The following is a 19,428-nucleotide window of genomic DNA, read 5'->3' on the forward strand; positions in this document are numbered from 1 at the left end:
TGAGCCAGTCTGGCGTAGTGCGCATGCACACACTCCGCCGCCGGGAGAGTACTACACCTGCGCAGCACTATTGCGCAGGTTCAGAATGCTCCTGGCTGTGGGAGCGGCACGTGGCCGGACTGCGCTGACTGGCTGAATTACCGGGACTCATAGCAGAAGATCCAGGTGGTGGAGGAGGATAGCGAGGGACTGTTTGGCCTGAAGGGGGCTGGAGGAAGCCCCAGGTATGTATAAAACTTTACTTTTCATCCATCTCAGGTACCCTTTAATTCGCAGTCACCAAACCAAATTTTAACAACATATCAAATTATTTGATTTCATGAGCAAAGAGAGTGCATACATTTGCATAAATCAGCATCAATGCAGAATTATTTCCATCTCATTGACCATCTCTATTAGTGATACGGCTACACATCAGGCTTTATTCTTACAGCATAGATGTTATTTAGTATATATAAGAGATTCCTGTGTACACATCATATATACAGTGGTGCTCAGCAGAGCTCGAATATTCGAGTAGCTCGAATATTCGAGTAGCTCGAATATTCGAGCTCTTTTTCAGCTATTCGAGCTCGGTATTCGAGCTCCGAATAGCTGGAGCTATTCGACTGGGCTATTCGAGTGAACTCGAATAGCCCATTCACTATTCTCGCTATTCGAGCTAACAGCGCTATTCGAGCTCGAATACCGAGCTCGAATAGCGTCATAGCCCAGATTGATGTCCTTAGAGCCAATCAGAGGGCTCCCAGGCCCTCTGACGGCAGCCAATCACTGAGGGGGACCCTGGCCAGCCCCTCCCCTATAAATAGCGGCCGCCATGTTCCGTTTCTCCGTCCTTGCCCGACTTTGCACAGAGAGAGATCTGCTCCTTTGTGCGTTGGCTTAGCAAGAGCTTTATTGTGGTCATTTACCTAGCGTTTTTGCTCACATACACCTCCTATATACACCTATATTGTTGTTAGTTAGATAGACATTGTATTTTAGTTAGTAGCTTTTGTGTTACATAGAGAGAGACTCAGACAGCTGCTGCAGGCTTACAGCTTTAGGCCTCAGGGCCTTGCCTGTGTGGGCAGCTGTTCTCTCCTGTCCTCTGTTTATTTCTCATCTATACCAGTATTTCTGCTGTCCTTTAGTACTGATTGATTGTATTTTGTATTGTAGTTATATACTGTAACTGTACTAGGACACTCACTCAGTCACTGTTCATAGGCTACTAGCTCCTGCGTGTGCGTGCACTCACTGTCTGTGTACTGTACACACACTCTATTTCCTTCTGAATAGTTATATACTGTAACTGTACAAGGACACTCACTGACTGTCACTGTTCATAGGCTAGCTCCTGCGTGTGCGTGCACTCACTGTCTGTGTACTGTAGTGTACACACACTCTATTTCCTTCTGAATAGTTATATACTGTAACTGTACTAGGACACTCACTGTCACTGTTCATAGGCTACTAGCTCCTGCGTGTGCGTGCACTCACTGTCTGTGTACTGTAGTGTACACACACTCTATTTCCTTCTGAATAGTTATATACTGTAACTGTACTAGGACACTCACTGTCACTGTTCATAGGCTACTAGCTCCTGCGTGTGCGTGCACTCACTGTCTGTGTAGTGTACACACACTCTATTTCCTTCTGAATAGTTATATACTGTAACTGTACTAGGACACTCACTGTCACTGTTCATAGGCTACTAGCTCCTGCGTGTGCGTGCACTCACTGTCTGTGTACTGTACACACATTCTATTTCCTTCTGAATAGTTATATACTGTAACTGTACTAGGACACTCACTGTCACTGTTCATAGGCTACTAGCTCCTGCGTGTGCGTGCACTCACTGTCTGTGTACTGTACACACACTCTATTTCCTTCTGAATAGTTATATACTGTAACTGTACTAGGACACGCACTCACTGACACTGTTCATAGGCTACTAGCTCCTGCGTGTGCGTGCACTCACTGTCTGTGTACTGTAGTGTACACACACTATTTCCTTCTGAATAGTTATATACTGTAACTGTACTAGGACACTCACTGTCACTGTTCATAGGCTACTAGCTCCTGCGTGTGCGTGCACTCACTGTCTGTGTAGTGTACACACACTCTATTTCCTTCTGAATAGTTATATACTGTAACTGTACTAGGACACGCACTCACTGACACTGTTCATAGGCTACTAGCTCCTGCGTGTGCGTGCACTCACTGTCTGTGTACTGTAGTGTACACACACTATTTCCTTCTGAATAGTTATATACTGTAACTGTACTAGGACACTCACTGTCACTGTTCATAGGCTACTAGCTCCTGCGTGTGCGTGCACTCACTGTCTGTGTACTGTACACACACTCTATTTCCTTCTGATTACTGATTGATTATTGTAATTTCTGGTTGTACTTACTGTTACTACTTACTGTACTAGTAGGGACACTCAGTCACTGTTCATAGGCTAGCTCCTGCGTGTGCGTGCACTCACTCACTGTCTGTGTACACACACTCTATTTCCTTGTGATTATTACTACTGATTATTGTAACTTCTAGTTGTACTTACTGACTCTGTTACTACTTACTTACTGTACTAGACACTCACTCAGTCACCTTGCCCATCAACCCACTCCATTAAAGTACCCCACTTTTCACCCGCCCTTTTAAAAAACTTTTGTGTTTACGCCCAAAACATCGAAGATGTCTGGAAGTGGCAGCCAGCGCGGTCTGGGCAAGGGGAAGGGCAGCAAGGGAATCAGGAGGAGAGGGAGCAGCATTGTGGCAAGGCGCGGGCGCGGCCGCGCCACCATGCACAGTTCCGCAGCAGCAGCGTCAGTGGCTAACATTCCTCCTATAGCCACTGGCCGTGGACGCCTTGGGCGCCGCCCAGCAGGAGCATCTGCAACTCACGCTGCAGACACAGCAGCAGCGTGTAGCACCTGCTCCGATTTTCCTTCAGCCGGGTCGGAAACGTCCCATTGAGGAAAAGGATGCAGACACTGTGGTGCAACTGATGACGGAGGATGAGCAGCCCGCCATCAGCTCTGCATCCGAGGCCTCCACCCTCACCACCACCACCACCCCTGTTCGCAGCAGCCGCCCAGCAGGGCCTGGGGAGGAGGCCAGTTCACCGTCACTCAGCACTCTTTTGACCCCAGGCATGATGAGTCAATTGTCTGCTGTTGTTGGCGATTTGGAGGAGGAGATGCTGATGGGCACTTTGGGGGATGAGGGATTGGACAGCAAGACTGTGGCGACAGTCAAGCAGCCCATCCATGCATCAGGAGAGGAGTTTGGGGGGTCATCATCCCAGCAGGACATGTTTCAGGAGGGGGAGGATGATGATGACACGGTGACAGACAGAGACTGGGTGCCACCAGCTCCAGGGGATGTCGTCATCAGCAGCTCTGAGGAGGAGGATGCGCTTGTGGGCCTTGCAAGGAGGCGCATCATTGCAAGCATTGGCAGCAGTAGGCAGGTCCCCCAGCCTGCTGGTGTCTCAGGCTCAGCAGCAGCAGCAGCAGCATCTGCCAGTACCACCACCAGCCGCACCCAAGCCCCCCCCCCCCCCCCCCAACCACCACAGGGAGACAGGCAGCAGCGGTTCCATGCCGTAGGGGGTTGTTTTTGTCACTAATCTGGCGCTTTTTCACCATGCCCACAGTGTACAGCAAGTACGCCACTTGCAACCACTGTCAGCGGAAGTTGAGCAGAGGTGCAGACCCCTTAATGTTCAGCACCAGCTCGCTCATCAACCACCTTGCTGCGAAACATTTCCACCAGCATGAGGAGTTCCAGAGGCTGAAGGCATCTGGTGCTGGCAGTGGCACCACACCCATCACTGCACAGCCTTCAGCAGCAGCAGCAGCAACAGCAGCCACCCGCCCTCCTGCTCCTCCAGCAGCACCAGCAGGAGTGCGGAAACGCACTGCTCCTCCCCCCTCTGCAACTCCTGCCGCTGACACTGAGGCCTGTTCTGGCAGCCAGTCCTCAGTGGCCTCCTCTGCTGTGTCTGCTGATTCCCGTGCCAGCAAAAGGCCACGCCAGAGCCTTTTGAGCGAGTCCTTCCAGGGGGTGGTTAGGGCTCTGCCTCCCAGCAGCCGTCGCGTGCGGCAGCTGAACGGCTTGATGGCACGGGCCATGTGCTCCCAACTCCTGCCGTACACGCTCGTGCAGGAGAGGAGCGACATTCGTGCGCTGCTTGCTTGCGCAGCCCCAGACTGGCAGCTCCCCAGCAGACACTTCTTCGCCCGCAAGGCCATTCCTGCACTGCACCGTTTTGTGATGGCCAATGTGGAGCGCGGGCTGGAGCACGCGGTTGGTGAAAGGGTCCACGTCACCATGGACTCCTGGAGCAGCCGCTTCGGGACAGGCCGCTACCTGTCCTTCACTGTCCACTGGGTCAGCTTGGTGGAAGGGGGTGAGGATGGGAGAGCAGCAGCGGGCACAGCAGCAGCAGCAACACAGTGGGTGGTGCAACCCCGCAGGGTCAGGGGAACTGCAGCAGGTTCCTCCGATCCTCTGCCATCCTCCGGCACACCTGGCCAAACCCCCCGCCTCAGCAGCAGCGTGAAGGCCCGCCACTGCCAAGCGCTGCTGCACTTGGTCAGCCTTGGGAAGACCAAGCTGACAGCAACCCATGTGTTGGCCAAACTCCAGGAGCAGGAGAGGATTTGGCTGACCCCCAGAGGCCTCAGAGTCGGAGAGGTGGTGGCCGACAATGGGGCCAATCTGGTTGCCGCAATAGACAGGGGAAACCTGACCCACATCCCCTGTCTTGCCCACGTGCTGAACCTGGTGGTGCAGAAGTTCTTGCGCACCTACCAGGGGATGGGCGAACTGCTGGAAACGGCAAGGAACGTTGTGCGTCACTTCCGGCGCTCGGCTGCAGCCTGTGCGAGCCTGGAAGACGTGCAAAAGGAGCTGGAGCTGCCACGCCATCGGCTGATCCTTGACGTTCCGACTTGCTGGAACTCCACCCTGGCGATGTTGGAGCGTCTGGTTGAACAGAAGCACGCTGTCAACCAGTACCTTGCCCTGGCCACTGTTTCCGCCGCTCAGAGAAGGGACAAGACCAGCAACATCCCGTCCATCGTCCCCGATGATGACTGGAGGCACATGCAGCAGGTGTGCTTAGTGCTGGCTCCCTTTCTGCAGGCCACTAACATGGTGAGCAGGGACCATGCTATGGTCTGCGAGTGGGTGCCCCTGGTTTGTCTGCTGAACAGGGCCCTCGATGCTTTGCTGGAACAGGGAGCGGCAGCCTTGGACCAGCAGGAGCGGCAAGCAGCTGCACAGTCCACCTCTGAGGGGGAGGAGGAGGAGGACTTGGTGGAGGTCCCTGACCTTGCTGCTGATGAGGGGGATCAGCACAGCGCAGCTGAGTTGGTGCGGGGGTGGAGAGAGGATGAGGCGGCAGAGGAGGAGGATGAGGAGGACAGCACTGCCGTCGATGTGCCAGCAGACGTGGCCCGCCTCTTCCCAATGGCAGCGCACATGCTGACGTGCCTGCGCAGGGACCCCAGGGTGATCCAGATGAAGCAGAGGGAGGACATCTGGATCAGCATGATGTTGGACCCGCGCCTCAAGGGGAAGTTGAGCCAGTTCCTGCCGCCTGCAGGAGGAGACCCAGCGCAACAAATAAGGAGCTTGCAGCAGGCCCTTGTTGAGCGCTTGGAGGAAGCCTTCCCCCAGCCTTCCACCCCCACTGTCCAGCCAGCACAGAGGCAGCAGCAGGTGCCTGCATCCAGCAGCAAGCGCCCCACAGACCTGCTGTCTCTCAGCCACGAGCTCTACAGGACTGTAGAGGCTCCGGCAGCAGTGACTAGAGAGGAGGTGCATGCAGCAGCATCCTCCTCCGGTCACAGCCAGCGCCTGACCCGCATGGTGGCTGACTACATGGGGTCCTACAGCGGGCTTGACAGCGATGCCCCTGTTGATCCCATGGAGTATTGGGTCAAGCGCCTGGAGATCTGGAGCGAGCTGGCGCAGTACGCCCTGGAAGTGCTGTCCTGCCCCCCTTCCAGCGTGCTGCTTCAGTGCAGCTGGTGGCGTGGTCACCGAGAAACGCTCACGTCTGTCTCACAAGTCTGTGGACAGACTGACGTTTCTCAAGATGAACCAGGCGTGGGTGGAAGGCGAGTTCCTGGCCCCTGTTGTCGGCGAGAGGGGGACATGAACTGGCTGCCGGAACTTAGAACCATCGTTAATGTGCCTTACCACCCTTTACCACCTCCTGGCTCCTGCTCACTAAGCCAGCCTGGTTCACTTTGACTATTACGTCGCCTGCAGCCACACATTTTACAACTACAGTGGGCTGCTGTGTACTGCCCTTCTGCTGTCTGTCTGTTTCCCACTGCCAGGGTACACAGATTTACATTATGCTGCCACTCTGCCACCAGCTATTACGTCAAAAAATAGCTATATATCTGTGTAATTTGTTTTACAAACAAAACCAAAAAACCATTAAAAAAAAAAAAGGTTTAATTTTTCTGAGGTGCCCGGGTTGAAAACTGTGTTGTCCCAGTTGTGTATTGGACACGATGTGGGCTGCACGACCGCTGTCTGGGACCTCCTGTTGTGTTTATTTACAGCCCTGGTATCACCCGCTAGGTACCAGGGCTATTATGTCACGCTGCCTGCCTGCTGCCACACTCACACTACTCCTCCATTCCTCCTGCTGCTGCTGCTGTCTGTCTGTGTTTCCCACTGCCAGGGTACACAGAATTACATTCTGCTGCCACTCTGCCACCAGCTATTACGTCAAACAATAGCTGCTCACATTACTCCTCCATTCCTCCTGCTGCTGTCGGTCTGTTTTTCCCACTGCCAGGGTACACAGAATTACATTCTGCTGCCACTCTGCCACCAGCTATTACGTCAAAAAATAGCTATATATCTGTGTAATTTGTTTTACAAACAAAACCAAAAAACCATAAAAAAAAAAAAGTTTAATTTTTCAGAGGTGCCCGGGTTGAAAACTGTGTTGTCCCAGTTGTGTATTGGACACGATGTGGGCTGCACGACCGCTGTCTGGGACCTCCTGTTGTGTTTATTTACAGCCCTGGTATCACCCGCTAGGTACCAGGGCTATTATGTCACGCTGCCTGCCTGCTGCCACACTCACACTACTCCTCCATTCCTCCTGCTGCTGCTGCTGTCTGTCTGTGTTTCTCACTGCCAGGGTACACAGAATTACATTCTGCTGCCACTCTGCCACCAGCTATTACGTCAAACAATAGCTGCTCACATTACTCCTCCATTCCTCCTGCTGCTGCTGCTGTCGGTCTGTTTTTCCCACTGCCAGGGTACACAGAATTACATTCTGCTGCCACTCTGCCACCAGCTATTACGTCAAAAAATAGCTATATATCTGTGTAATTTGTTTTACAAACAAAACCAAAAAACCATAAAAAAAAAAAAAAAAAGGTTTAATTTTTCAGAGGTGCCCGGGTTGAAAACTGTGTTGTCCCAGTTGTGTATTGGACACGATGTGGGCTGCACGACCGCTGTCTGGGACCTCCTGTTGTGTTTATTTACAGCCCTGGTATCACCCGCTAGGTACCAGGGCTATTATGTCACGCTGCCTGCCTGCTGCCACACTCACACTACTCCTCCATTCCTCCTGCTGCTGCTGCTGTCTGTCTGTGTTTCCCACTGCCAGGGTACACAGAATTACATTCTGCTGCCACTCTGCCACCAGCTATTACGTCAAACAATAGCTGCTCACATTACTCCTCCATTCCTCCTGCTGCTGCTGCTGTCGGTCTGTTTTTCCCACTGCCAGGGTACACAGAATTACATTCTGCTGCCACTCTGCCACCAGCTATTACGTCAAAAAATAGCTATATATCTGTGTAATTTGTTTTACAAACAAAACCAAAAAACCATAAAAAAAAAAAAGTTTAATTTTTCAGAGGTGCCCGGGTTGAAAACTGTGTTGTCCCAGTTGTGTATTGGACACGATGTGGGCTGCACGACCGCTGTCTGGGACCTCCTGTTGTGTTTATTTACAGCCCTGGTATCACCCGCTAGGTACCAGGGCTATTATGTCACGCTGCCTGCCTGCTGCCACACTCACACTACTCCTCCATTCCTCCTGCTGCTGCTGCTGTCTGTCTGTGTTTCCCACTGCCAGGGTACACAGAATTACATTCTGCTGCCACTCTGCCACCAGCTATTACGTCAAACAATAGCTGCTCACATTACTCCTCCATTCCTCCTGCTGCTGCTGCTGTCGGTCTGTGTTTCCCACTGCCAGGGTACACAGAATTACATTCTGCTGCCACTCTGCCACCAGCTATTACGTCAAAAAATAGCTATATATCTGTGTAATTTGTTTTACAAACAAAAGCAAAAAACCATAAAAAAAAAAAAAGGTTTAATTTTTCTGAGGTGCCCGGGTTGAAAACTGTGTTGTCCCAGTTGTGTATTGGACACGATGTGGGCTGCACGACCGCTGTCTGGGACCTCCTGCCTGCTGTGTTTATTTACAGCCCTGGTATCACCGCTAGGTACCAGGGCTATTATGTCACGCTGCCTGCCTCATTGACTGCCTGCTGCCACACACTCATCCTCCTCCTCCTGCTGCTGAATTTACCTCCTGCTGTCTGTGTGTTTCCACTGCCAGGGAACACATACAATGGCACTTCCAACATGCGTGCGCCACCAGCTATTTGTTACGCTCAAAAATAGCTGCATTTCTTTAAAAAAAAAAATTGAAAAGAGAAATAAGTGAAGAAGAAGAAGACGATATAGAAAAAGAAGGAGAAGAAGAAGAAGGAGAAGAAGAAGAAGAAGAAGATGAAGAAGAAGAAGAAGAAGAAGGAGAAGATGAAGAAGATGAAGAAGATGAAGAAGAAGAAGATGGAGAAGATGAAGAAGATGAAGAAGAAGAAGATGAAGAAGATGAAGAAGATGAAGAAGATGAAGAAGATGATGATGAAGAAGAAGATGAAGAAGATGAAGAAGAAGATGAAGAAGAAGAAGATGAAGAAGATGAAGAAGATGAAGAAGATGATGATGAAGAAGAAGATGAAGAAGATGAAGAAGAAGATGAAGAAGAAGAAGATGAAGAAGATGGAGAAGAAGAAGATGGAGAAGATGAAGAAGAAGAAGATGAAGAAGATGAAGAAGAAGAAGATGAAGAAGAAGATGATGATGAAGAAGAAGAAGAAGAAGAAGAAGACAATATAGAAGAAGAAGATATAGAAGAAGATATAGAAGAAGAAGAAGAAGATATAGAAGATAAAGAAGAAGAAGAAGAAGTATATACAGTACTGAACAAAATTCTGGACACAACTTCTCTTTCCACCTTTTTTTTTTAAGGAACATCCCCACATAATCACTTGCTGTTGTTACTTGGAAAAAAAGATGTTTCTTGCATCATTCACCCTCAAAACAAGTGTTGGAAGCTATTTAAGGCCAATTCGAATAGTCAGCTCGAATAATGAGCTCGAATACCGACTCGAATAGTGAGCTCGAAGTCCGAGGTCGAATCGAATAGTAAAAATTATTCGACTCGAATATTCGACTGACCTCGAATAATTTACTATTCGAATTCGACCAAACTCTAATTTTAAAAAGGGGTATTTGAGCACCACTGCATATATACAGTCACAATCAGATATGTATATCTGACCTTAAAAATACGGGGACTGCTTTATTAAATCAGCACAAGTAACTAATTTTGATTGGTTTATTTCATGTTTGTGGACTAAGCACAGCTATTACTGTATATATACATTCTTTTTAATGACTATTATCTGAGAAATAGAACATTTAATCATATTTTCTATTTTAATTACAGTTACAAATTCGTTAGGAGTCGGAGTAGGAGTTGGTGCATTTTTTCCCGACTCCAGGCACCCAAAATTGCCCCGACTCTGACTCCAAAGCCCTGCATTTATACACCTGGCTATACTGGGGACATCTATAGACCTAGCTACATATACTGGGGACACGGTAAGTCCTGGCTACATCTATAGACCTGGCTACATATACTGGGGACACCTATGGACCTGGCTACCTATACCGGGGACATCTATAGACCTGGCTACCTATACTGGGGACATCTATAGACCTGGCTACCTATACTGGGGACATATACACCTGGCTACATATACTGATGACAAGGGCTGTCTGTCATTATGTGCATTTATTGGTGAAAGGCTGTCTGTCATTATATACATTTACTGGTGAAACGCTGTCTCTTATGTGCATTTACTCGTGAAACGCTGTCTGTCATTATGTACATTTACTGGTGAAACGCTGTCTGTCATTATGTGTATTTACTGGTGAAACGCTGTCTCTTATGTGCATTTACTGGTGAAACGCTGTCTGTCATTATGTACATTTAGTGGTGAAACGCTGTCTGTCATTATGTACATTTAGTGGTGAAACGCTGTCTGTCATTATGTGCATTTACTGGTGAAACGCTGTCTCTCACTACATGGATTTACTTAATTTTGGCCACGCTCATTTGGAGGGTGACTGGAGGTGGGGGGCAGTGCAGGGTGATGAGGGTTGGCAGGCGACAGGAGGTGGGGGCAGTGCAGGATGAGGGTTGGAGGGTGACTGGAGGTGGGGGTAGTGCAGGGTGATGAGGGTTGGAGGGTGACAGGAGATGGGGGTAGTGCAGGGTGATGAGGGCTGGAGGGTGACAGGAGGTGGGGGCAGTGCAGGGTGACAGGAGGTAGGGGCAGAGCAGGGTGAGGAGGGTGACTGGAGGTGGGGGCAGTGCAGGTTGATGAGGGTTGGAGGGTGACTGGAGGTGGGGGGCAGTGCAGGTTGATGAGGGTTGGAGGGTGACTGGAGGTGGGGGGCAGTGCAGAATGATGAGGGTTGGAGGGTGACTGGAAGTTGGGGGCAGTGCAGGGTTGGAGGGTGACTGGAGGTGGGAGGCAGTGCAGGGTTGGAGGGTGACTGGAGGTGGGGGGCAGTGCAGGGTGATGAGGATTGGAGGATGACAGGAGGTGGGGGGCAGTGCAGAGTGAGGAGGGTTGAAGCGTGAGTGGAGCTGGGGGAGAGCAGGGTGATGAGGGTTGGAGGGTGATTGGAGGTGGGGTGGCAGAGCAGGGTGATGAGGGTGACAGGAGGTTGGGGCAGTGCAGGGTGATATGCAAGGAGGTTGACTGGAGGTGGGGGCATTGCAGGGTGATGAGGATTGCATTCCTCCCAGCTTTTTGAGATGAGAAAGAGGTACACTTAAGCTACACCCCTGTCACATGTACGTACCATAAAGATTTCATGAGAAAAATAGGTTGGCTTATAATTCAGGAGAAGCAAAAAGAAGGAGAAGTAAAAAGGCCGCATTGGAACGCTGGTTGGAACGCAGGAGCCCGGAAAGGGAAGTGACGTCACTCCCAACTGGCCAATCACCCGGAAAGCTGTACAGCCGGAGCGCACGGAGCTGTAAGGAGCTTGCAAACGGACGCCATACCGGGGGAGCGGCGATACGGAAAGAGAGAGGAGTCCTGCTTGCGAGGCTACCGGCCGGAGCCCGCATGTGAGAATTAGAAAAGCTGCAGGACGCGTAAGTGACTGGACGCACAAGTGATTGAAAGCGCCCTTTGCGGCAGGTGGATAGACACTCTGAGATAACGGAGGGGACTACTATAAACGCATAGGCGGATTGACCCAATACATTTATCTATACGGATTTTATTGGAGAACTTTTTATGGGGAATTTTTATTAGAGATTCAGGTGGCTCCATGGTATGCATGATAGTGTGTATGGCATGAATGAAGTTATATTGTTCCACTTATTACATTTTAATGAAGGTATATTGTTCCACTTATTAAATTTTTTTTAGAAAGTATATGCAGAAGGGGATATAGTAGAGAACTTTTGAAGTGACCTTGTATATGAAACCCTTTATGCTTATATGGTTTTAATTCCAAAGGCTAGATATTTTTTATGTATAGATAAATAAAATATCAATTACAAACTTGGATACGAGCGCTATTCTCTGTTTTTTTATTTATTTTGGCTTATAATTCAAACCACACTCGTCCTTTCTATCCTGGTGCATTTTCTTTCATATTAAAATTTGAAAATAAGAAATATATCAATTTAAAGGATGGTAATAAAAGAGACAAATAAATAATTTTTTTAGTAGAGAAATATATATATATATATTTACATAGAAAGAGGGACAAAGTCCTGAAAGAGGGACAGAAGGACAGGGCTCCCAAAGAGGGACAGTTGGGAGCTATGGTTGGAGGGTGACAGGCGGTAGAGGCAGAGCAGGGTGATGAGGGTTGGAGGGTGACTGGAGGTGGGGGGCAGTGCAGGGTGATGAGGGTTGGAGGGTGACAGGAAGTAGGGGCAGTGCAGGGTGATGAGGGTTGGAGGGTGACTGGAGGTGGGGGGCAGTGCAGGGTAATGAAGGTTGGAGGGTGACTGAAGGTGGGGGGCAGTGCAGGGTGATGAGGGTTGGAGGGTGACTGGAGGTGGGGGGCAGTGCAGGGTGATGAGATTTGGAGGGTGACTGGAGGCGGGGGGCAGTGCAGGGTGATGAGGGTTGGAGGGTGACTGGAGGTGGGGGGCAGTGCAGGGTGATGAGGGTTGGAGCCGGGTACGGTGGGGGGCAGGCAGTGCAGGGTGACGAAGGTTGGAGGGTGGCAGGAGGTGGGGAGGAGGCACGGGGTGGGTGATGATGACTGGGAGAGTGGAACTGACAGGGGACGGTGAATGATGGTGGGTCAGGTCAGTATCAGTGAGGAGGATCGGGGTGAGGGAGAGTGATGGTGAGTGTGGGAGAGACAGGTGGATGACAGTGATGAAGCCCCGTCTGTAAAGCCGATTCTACCTCAATCACCGCCCCCGATTCTGGTCACGTGGCAGCAGAGATTGGTCAGGAACAACTACGGTAGCTCTTTCGAGCAGTGGGCGTGTCTCCACAGCCTTCCCCGCCGACAATAGGATGTGGTGGGCGGAGTTCTTGGTTGCTGGGATACCTCCTCCTCCTGTAGTGTAGCCGTTGGTGGGTGTGCCTCCGGGTTGCTCGGATACCGCCTCCTGCTGCAGGAATGGGCGTTAGCGGGCGGGGATAGCGGTTGCTGGGATACCGCCTCCAATCTTCCTCTAGCCGCCGGGTGGGCGTGCCCTCAGGCTACTGCAGGAGAGCCGGTGGGCGGGGCAGAGGGAGGGGGTGGCCCTGGTCGGTGTCCGGTAATCGTCCACCAGCGTCTGGGAAGGGCCGGAGATCCGGGGGCGGGAGAGGCTCCCTTCACGTGACTTGTAACCAGGAGACCCCAGAAACCCACCGTGCAGAAAGCTCCGCCCCCCGGCCTGTCACCAGATCTGTTACTAGGGCCCCTCCTCCATCATTCAAAGACCCTCTTTCCTTTCACTCGAGACAGAGGAGACCCCACTTCCCCTCCAGAGGAGATACCGGAGACCTGCAACCTTCACTGGAGACATCCCCACCAAAGGAGACACGGATGTATCCAGAGACCAGCCCCACCATACATAGACCACCTACCTGTCACCATCTTCATAGGAGACCCTCATCTGTCTAAGTAGACTCCTCCACTTCCTACCGGAGACCTCTATCACCTGAGAGGAGAAGAGACCCCATACATACATCTCAATCAAAGGAGACTGTCACCAGAAGCAGAGGACATACTAAAGACCCTCCACTTCCTTCCCAAGACCTCCATCATCTAAGGAAACAAGCGGAGACATCCTTCCACAAGAAATTGCAGCGAGTCCCTCTAGGAAGGAGCACATTGTAAAGACCATCTACCAAAATATTCAGTATTTAACCAATTGCTGACCGTTGAAATACTTTGTTTCACCAAAGGTACATGCCAAGAGGCCTCCTCTACCCAGAGAACCCAATCCTGCCATCACAGATACCACGGACTGTCCTTCCACAGAAGACACTTCCAGGGCTATAACAAATCCCATTGTCCCATCACAGAGATGCTTTGAGTAGAGACATGCCCATCATCTCTGAGTGAAGACTGCCACCATTCACCTTTTACCTCATCCAACACAGACTGCAGAGCTGAGAGGCATCTCCATCGAATGAGGCAAAAAGAGACTTTATCCCATTTACTTGTCCAGCAACTGCTCAGCCTGTTCATTGCACACAATGTCTGCTGTACACTGAGAGATCTATGTGACCACTGAGGAGGAACTCTAGGAGAAGAGAAGTGTTCTGCCATATGTGACCTGGTACTTCTCAGTGGGGCTATTCTGTGCCAAGAGTGGTTGTCATTTCATAGATAGGACATTTTATAAAGATAACTCACCTTCCAAAATCATTTATCATGAGAGAAACATCAGAGAGCCCTCCATCATAGAATATATATGTATTTACTCCTCTCCCACTAGAGACAACCACCTGACAAGACCTTCATAGACCCTGTCATAGAAAAACAAACATCTCCACAGAGACTGTCCTAAGATGATGGCCATTACCATATGCCCAAACCAGAGACAGTTACATATCATAGACTTCTTAACTTCATAGATACTTCAATGAAGAGAGACATCTCTATGATGACCCATTAGAAATGGCTACATATCAGAGACCTCTTAATATTTTAGAGACTGTTTTGTGGTGAGAAACCTCTCCATAGTCTCATAAGAGACAGCTACCTATCAGAGACCTCTCCACACTACAGAATCCATCCTGTGACGAGAGACATCTGTGTATACTTTCATATGAGAGATATCTACATATCAAAGACCTCTTCCCCTTTTAGAGACTGTCATCCTATGAGACATCTAAATATCAGAGATCTGTCTTCCTACAGACTTTTCTGCAGTGTGATACATCTCCATCCTCTTCGAATAGCACCATGTCAGAGACATGTCCACTTCAGAGTCAATCCCATTATCAGAGCCACCTCTGTGCATGCCTCTGAGATATAGCTACAGAGGTCTCCTATGTAGTCCTCTCTATGTCAGAGACCACAGATGTTACTGCTGGTGATGAGTTAAGAGATGCACCTTCTCCGAAAGATAGAGACTGATCTTTACGTGGAGACATCTCCATTTTCTGAGGTGGAATTTTGCCATAGATTATATTGCCATCTCCATTATCAGTTTGCCCACTCTGCATGAATGATTATGTTAAGAACTGAGCTCAGTTCAAAATAAGTTTATGTGAATCCTCAGGTACTTCTGAGAGGTGACTACTTAAAGGGAGTTTTTACAATGCTGTGAATTTTGGGGAATTTTTCTGAAGTCTCTAACAGATACCTACCTCTTATCTGAGTTCAGAGTGGACATTTTGCTAGTGTTACAAAACATTGCTACTATTTTTTGTTTTCATAGAACATATCTGCCTTTCCACAGAGGGACATCACGACAGCTCAATTTTATTTATTTTTTTGAGAGAAGTTCTCAGTGTGAGATTGGTAGAAGTGGGAAGATGCCTATAGGTAGGCCAGGGAACTTTCCTTGGGGTGGAATATAGAATTACTGACTAGAACACCCCTTTAGGGGTTTATCTCATGGTGGACAAGTGTGGAAACCTGTTTAGGCATGCTCTCCAGGTAGCCTGAACACTGTGGTCTCTGCATCAAGGACTATTGTGATTCTGGTGGAAGCGTACAAAACGAATGAATTATTTTGCCTTATTTTGCACTTGGAGGATTTATCAGTTTACATTATGAAGATCTTGAAATATTAGAGAAGATACCGTATTGTTCTCGTGTCTTCTCTGAATCTGACGAGAAATCTCTGAAGCTGCTAGCCAATGACTTTCTCTCTAGTAGTTTACTGCAAAGCGAACAAAGTCGGAAATTATTACACCTATGTTGTCCTATCCCTGGAGACTCTACACTGCTGTTCAGTTCCCTAACGGTCACACATTTACAAGTTTTATAGTCAAGGATATAAAGCTGGGAATTGTTACACCCACGTTGTCTTATCCGAGGAGGACTACCTTGCTGTTTGCACTGGACTGGTGGCTTTCTTCGTGCGTCTCGTTGATTGGATACTGAGTGACTAAGGCTTTTCAAGAATCACGTCTCGTGTGACAAGTTTGTCAGGCTATCAGCACAGTGTTCACCGGCAGCATCTCATATCAGAGTGAACTTTGGCATGATGTCACTGGACAGATACATTGCTGCAAGCTTCTGTGAATGAAACGGCTCCTTCTAGATGAGGCACGAGAAATATTTGTGTGTGCGGAAGAAAAGAGCAGAGCCAGGCATTCCTGATGATCTGCTCGTGGCTCCGTCTCAACTTGCAGCTTGCAAATACCAGCAATCAGGCTGCCTAGTGTTCACGGATAAACACCGGCCGCCGGCGTCCACACGAGTTTGTTGTACTTGAAACCAGGATTCTAGGACTTGACGTAACCATGAAGCTCCCAGTGTCCTGCAATGTCACATCTAGGACATGAATATATTTGCAGGTGTGGAAGAAACTGATGACCTATCTGGAATATTTTTCCTTGCGGAGCAGCTGCTGCTAATACCTTACTTGATAAACCTGCATTTATTGGCCAGCGAATATCAGAATTTCGGAGAAGAGGACAGGCCTGTTTCTACATGGCGTTCCTGAGTGGTCCACGACTGTTGGATTGGGCCAGCTCTCCTCCACACCTCCAGTTCAATAAGTTTGTGTTGACAGGGTACCGTCCAGTGGCCAATGGTGCTGAATGTATGCGAAGCCTGTTCTACCTACACAATGAGCTGGGCAACATCTACACGCATGGTGAGACTCTGTGGCCACTCTGTATTTGTATATGTGTTGTTATCTATGTTGCTTGGTTGAGATGTATGGATAGCTTCACCCTGTCTATCATCCCTCTACACTCCTTATTACTAGTCTGTTATTCTGGCACCAGTAGATCCATCTGCTTGTCAAGGTGCCTCCGTAAGTCCCTGGGGCGGCCCAATAGAAGGTCAAGAACTAAGGGTTTTTGTTCGCCAGTGATGTTTCTTTCTCGTTATCCATCCTCAACATCATTACTGTCATTCACTTACCCGTCTTATGACCTGTGTTGGATTTTTTTTTTTTTTGTGGGGGGGGGGGGAGGGGGGGGGATTGTTCCATTGACAAACCTTATATCAGTTTTGCATGGAACCCAGACAAGCATACCAGCTTTCATCCATCTCCCTCAGGAGACTCTGGTGGCAAGATCTCTACATGCCTGAGTTCCCAGCTCTGACCACCTGTGACAACCAATACTGAAGGTTGTACCGCCTCCTCCTCTCCTTTTGGATGAGGATGTTTTAGGGGTTTTTTTTAAGGGGGGGGGGGTTAAACTCCAGGTTTTACAGGAACAGAGCTGGAAACTGTGGTGGGAGATCTCTGTGCTGAGGTCCTGTAGAGACACATGAGAGACTGAGCCTTTTTGATTCCACCTATAACTGGCATATTGGTTGGATTGACCATTAACCACCCTGGCGTTCTGATAAGATCGCCAGGGAGGCTGCGGGAGGGTTTTTTTTAAATTAAAAAAAAACTATTTCATGCAGCCAACTGAAAGTTGGCTGCATGAAAGCCCACTAGAGGGCGCTCCGGAGGCGTTCTTCCGATCGCCTCCGGCGCCCAGAATAAACAAGGAAGGCCGCAATGAGCGGCCTTTCTTGTTTTGCTTACACCGTCGCCATAGCGACGAGCGGAGTGACGTCATGGACGTCAGCCGACGTCCTGACGTCAGACGCCTCCGATCCAGCCCTTAGCGCTGGCCGGAACTTTTTGTTCCGGCTGCGCAGGGCTCAGGCGGCTGGGGGGACCCTCTTTCGCCGCTGCTCGCGGCGAATCGCCGCAGAGCGGCGGCGATCGGGCAGCACACGCGGCTGGCAAAGTGCCGGCTGCGTGTGCTGCTCTTTATTTGGCGCAAATCGGCCCAGCAGGGCCTGAGCGGCAGCCTCCGGCGGTGATGGACGAGCTGAGCTCGTCCATACCGCCCAGGTGGTTAAAGGACAACTGAAGTGAGAAGTATATGGGGACTGCCATATTTATTTCCTTTTAAGCAATACCAGTTACCTGGCTATTCTGCTGATTCTCTGCCGCTAATACTTTTCGCCATAGACCCTGAACAAGCATGCAGCAGATCAGGTGTTTCTGACATTGTCAGATCTGACAGATTAGCTGCATGCTTGTTTCTGGTGTGATTCAGACACTACTGCAGCCAACTAGATCAGCAGGGCTGTCAGGAAACTGATATTGTTTACTTCAGTTGTCCTTTATAGCACATCTGAACTAAGAAGGATATGTAGGCTGCTCACATTAATTTTTTTTAGTTTAAAACAATGCACATTGCCTGGCTGACCTGCTGATCCTCTGCCTCTGAAGCCCCATCTACACCATACAATTTTTTTGTCCAATTTGATTAAATTCGATTTAATTCATTGATTTAATTTGATTCAATCTGTCATGTCCGATCAGGATTCGATTCAATTTGCCATTGTTTTGCAATGGCAAATTGAATCGAATCCCGATCGGACATGTTGGATTGAATCAAATCAATGAATCGAATTTAATTAAATCAGATAAAAAATTGTATGGTGTAGATGGGGCTTAATGCCTAGTACACTCTATGCAATTTTCCGCCAGATTGATGGGCGAATCGATAATTCCTGACAGGTCCAATCTGATTCCCGACGATCGTTTTTCTGATCAATTTTTCCCAATCTCTTCTATACAATATTGATCAGAAAAAACGATCGGAAATCAGATTGGACCTGTCAGAAATAATCGTTTCGACCTTCAGTCTTACGGAACATTGCATCGTGTGTACCAGGCATATTACTTTTAGCTACATACCCTGAACAAGCATGCAGATCAGGTGTTTATGACTGAAGTCTGACTGGATTAGCTGCATGCTTGTTTCAGGTGTGTGATCCAGACACTCCTGCCGCCAGACAGATCAGCAGGGCTGCCAGGAAACTGGTATTGTTTATAAGGAAATAAATATGGCAGCCTCCATATCTTTGTCAGTTCAGGTGTCCCTTAATTATTACTTGGTCAGGTTTGCTCTGTTCTTTGCCAGCCAGAACCTAGACAGAAATAAGAACCAGACAATTGTCCTCCTCCTGCCTTTTAAAAACCAGTATAAAATCTTTGGTGGGAATCCTTTTGCTGTAAGTATAGAAATGGAAGTATAATGGCAACACAACTTACCGTCATCAGACCTCACCTGATTATTTCTTGTGATTTGTCTCTCTATCTGCCAAATGTCTGTGTTGTAACTACAAATGTATTTTATCTGAGGCATTAGGTTTTGTAGCATCCAATCTTGGAAACATTTTTTTTTATCATATATTTAAGTAGCATTGACACTTTTAATAGTGCTATACATAAAGCCTTTAGTGACTAAGGGCTGGTTCAGACGGACTTTCGGAGGCGTAGCGTTCGTTGGCGTCGCGGTGGCGATGCGTTCTTGCTTTCAGCAGCGTTCGTGTTGCGTTTGGATGCGATCGCCGCTTTTCTTCCCCCTAGGGGGACATTACCCGTCGCGGTTAACC

General features: G+C 48.9%; 1 protein-coding gene across 1 annotated transcript in view; it reads left to right on the plus strand.

Moving 5' to 3' along the window:
* Positions 1 to 13,062: 13,062 nt before the first annotated feature.
* The window catches only part of PAQR4 (progestin and adipoQ receptor family member 4), a 45,558-nt gene continuing 39,192 nt past the window's right edge, over positions 13,063 to 19,428 (plus strand). The window contains exon 1 of the mRNA XM_068244095.1: positions 13,063 to 16,666. Coding sequence (XP_068100196.1) covers positions 16,501 to 16,666 — 166 coding nt within the window. The 5' untranslated portion in view covers positions 13,063 to 16,500. The remainder of the gene's footprint in view (positions 16,667 to 19,428) is intronic.

This window comes from Hyperolius riggenbachi, chromosome 7, assembly GCF_040937935.1.
Source record: "Hyperolius riggenbachi isolate aHypRig1 chromosome 7, aHypRig1.pri, whole genome shotgun sequence".
Taxonomy (NCBI): Eukaryota; Metazoa; Chordata; class Amphibia; order Anura; family Hyperoliidae; genus Hyperolius; species Hyperolius riggenbachi.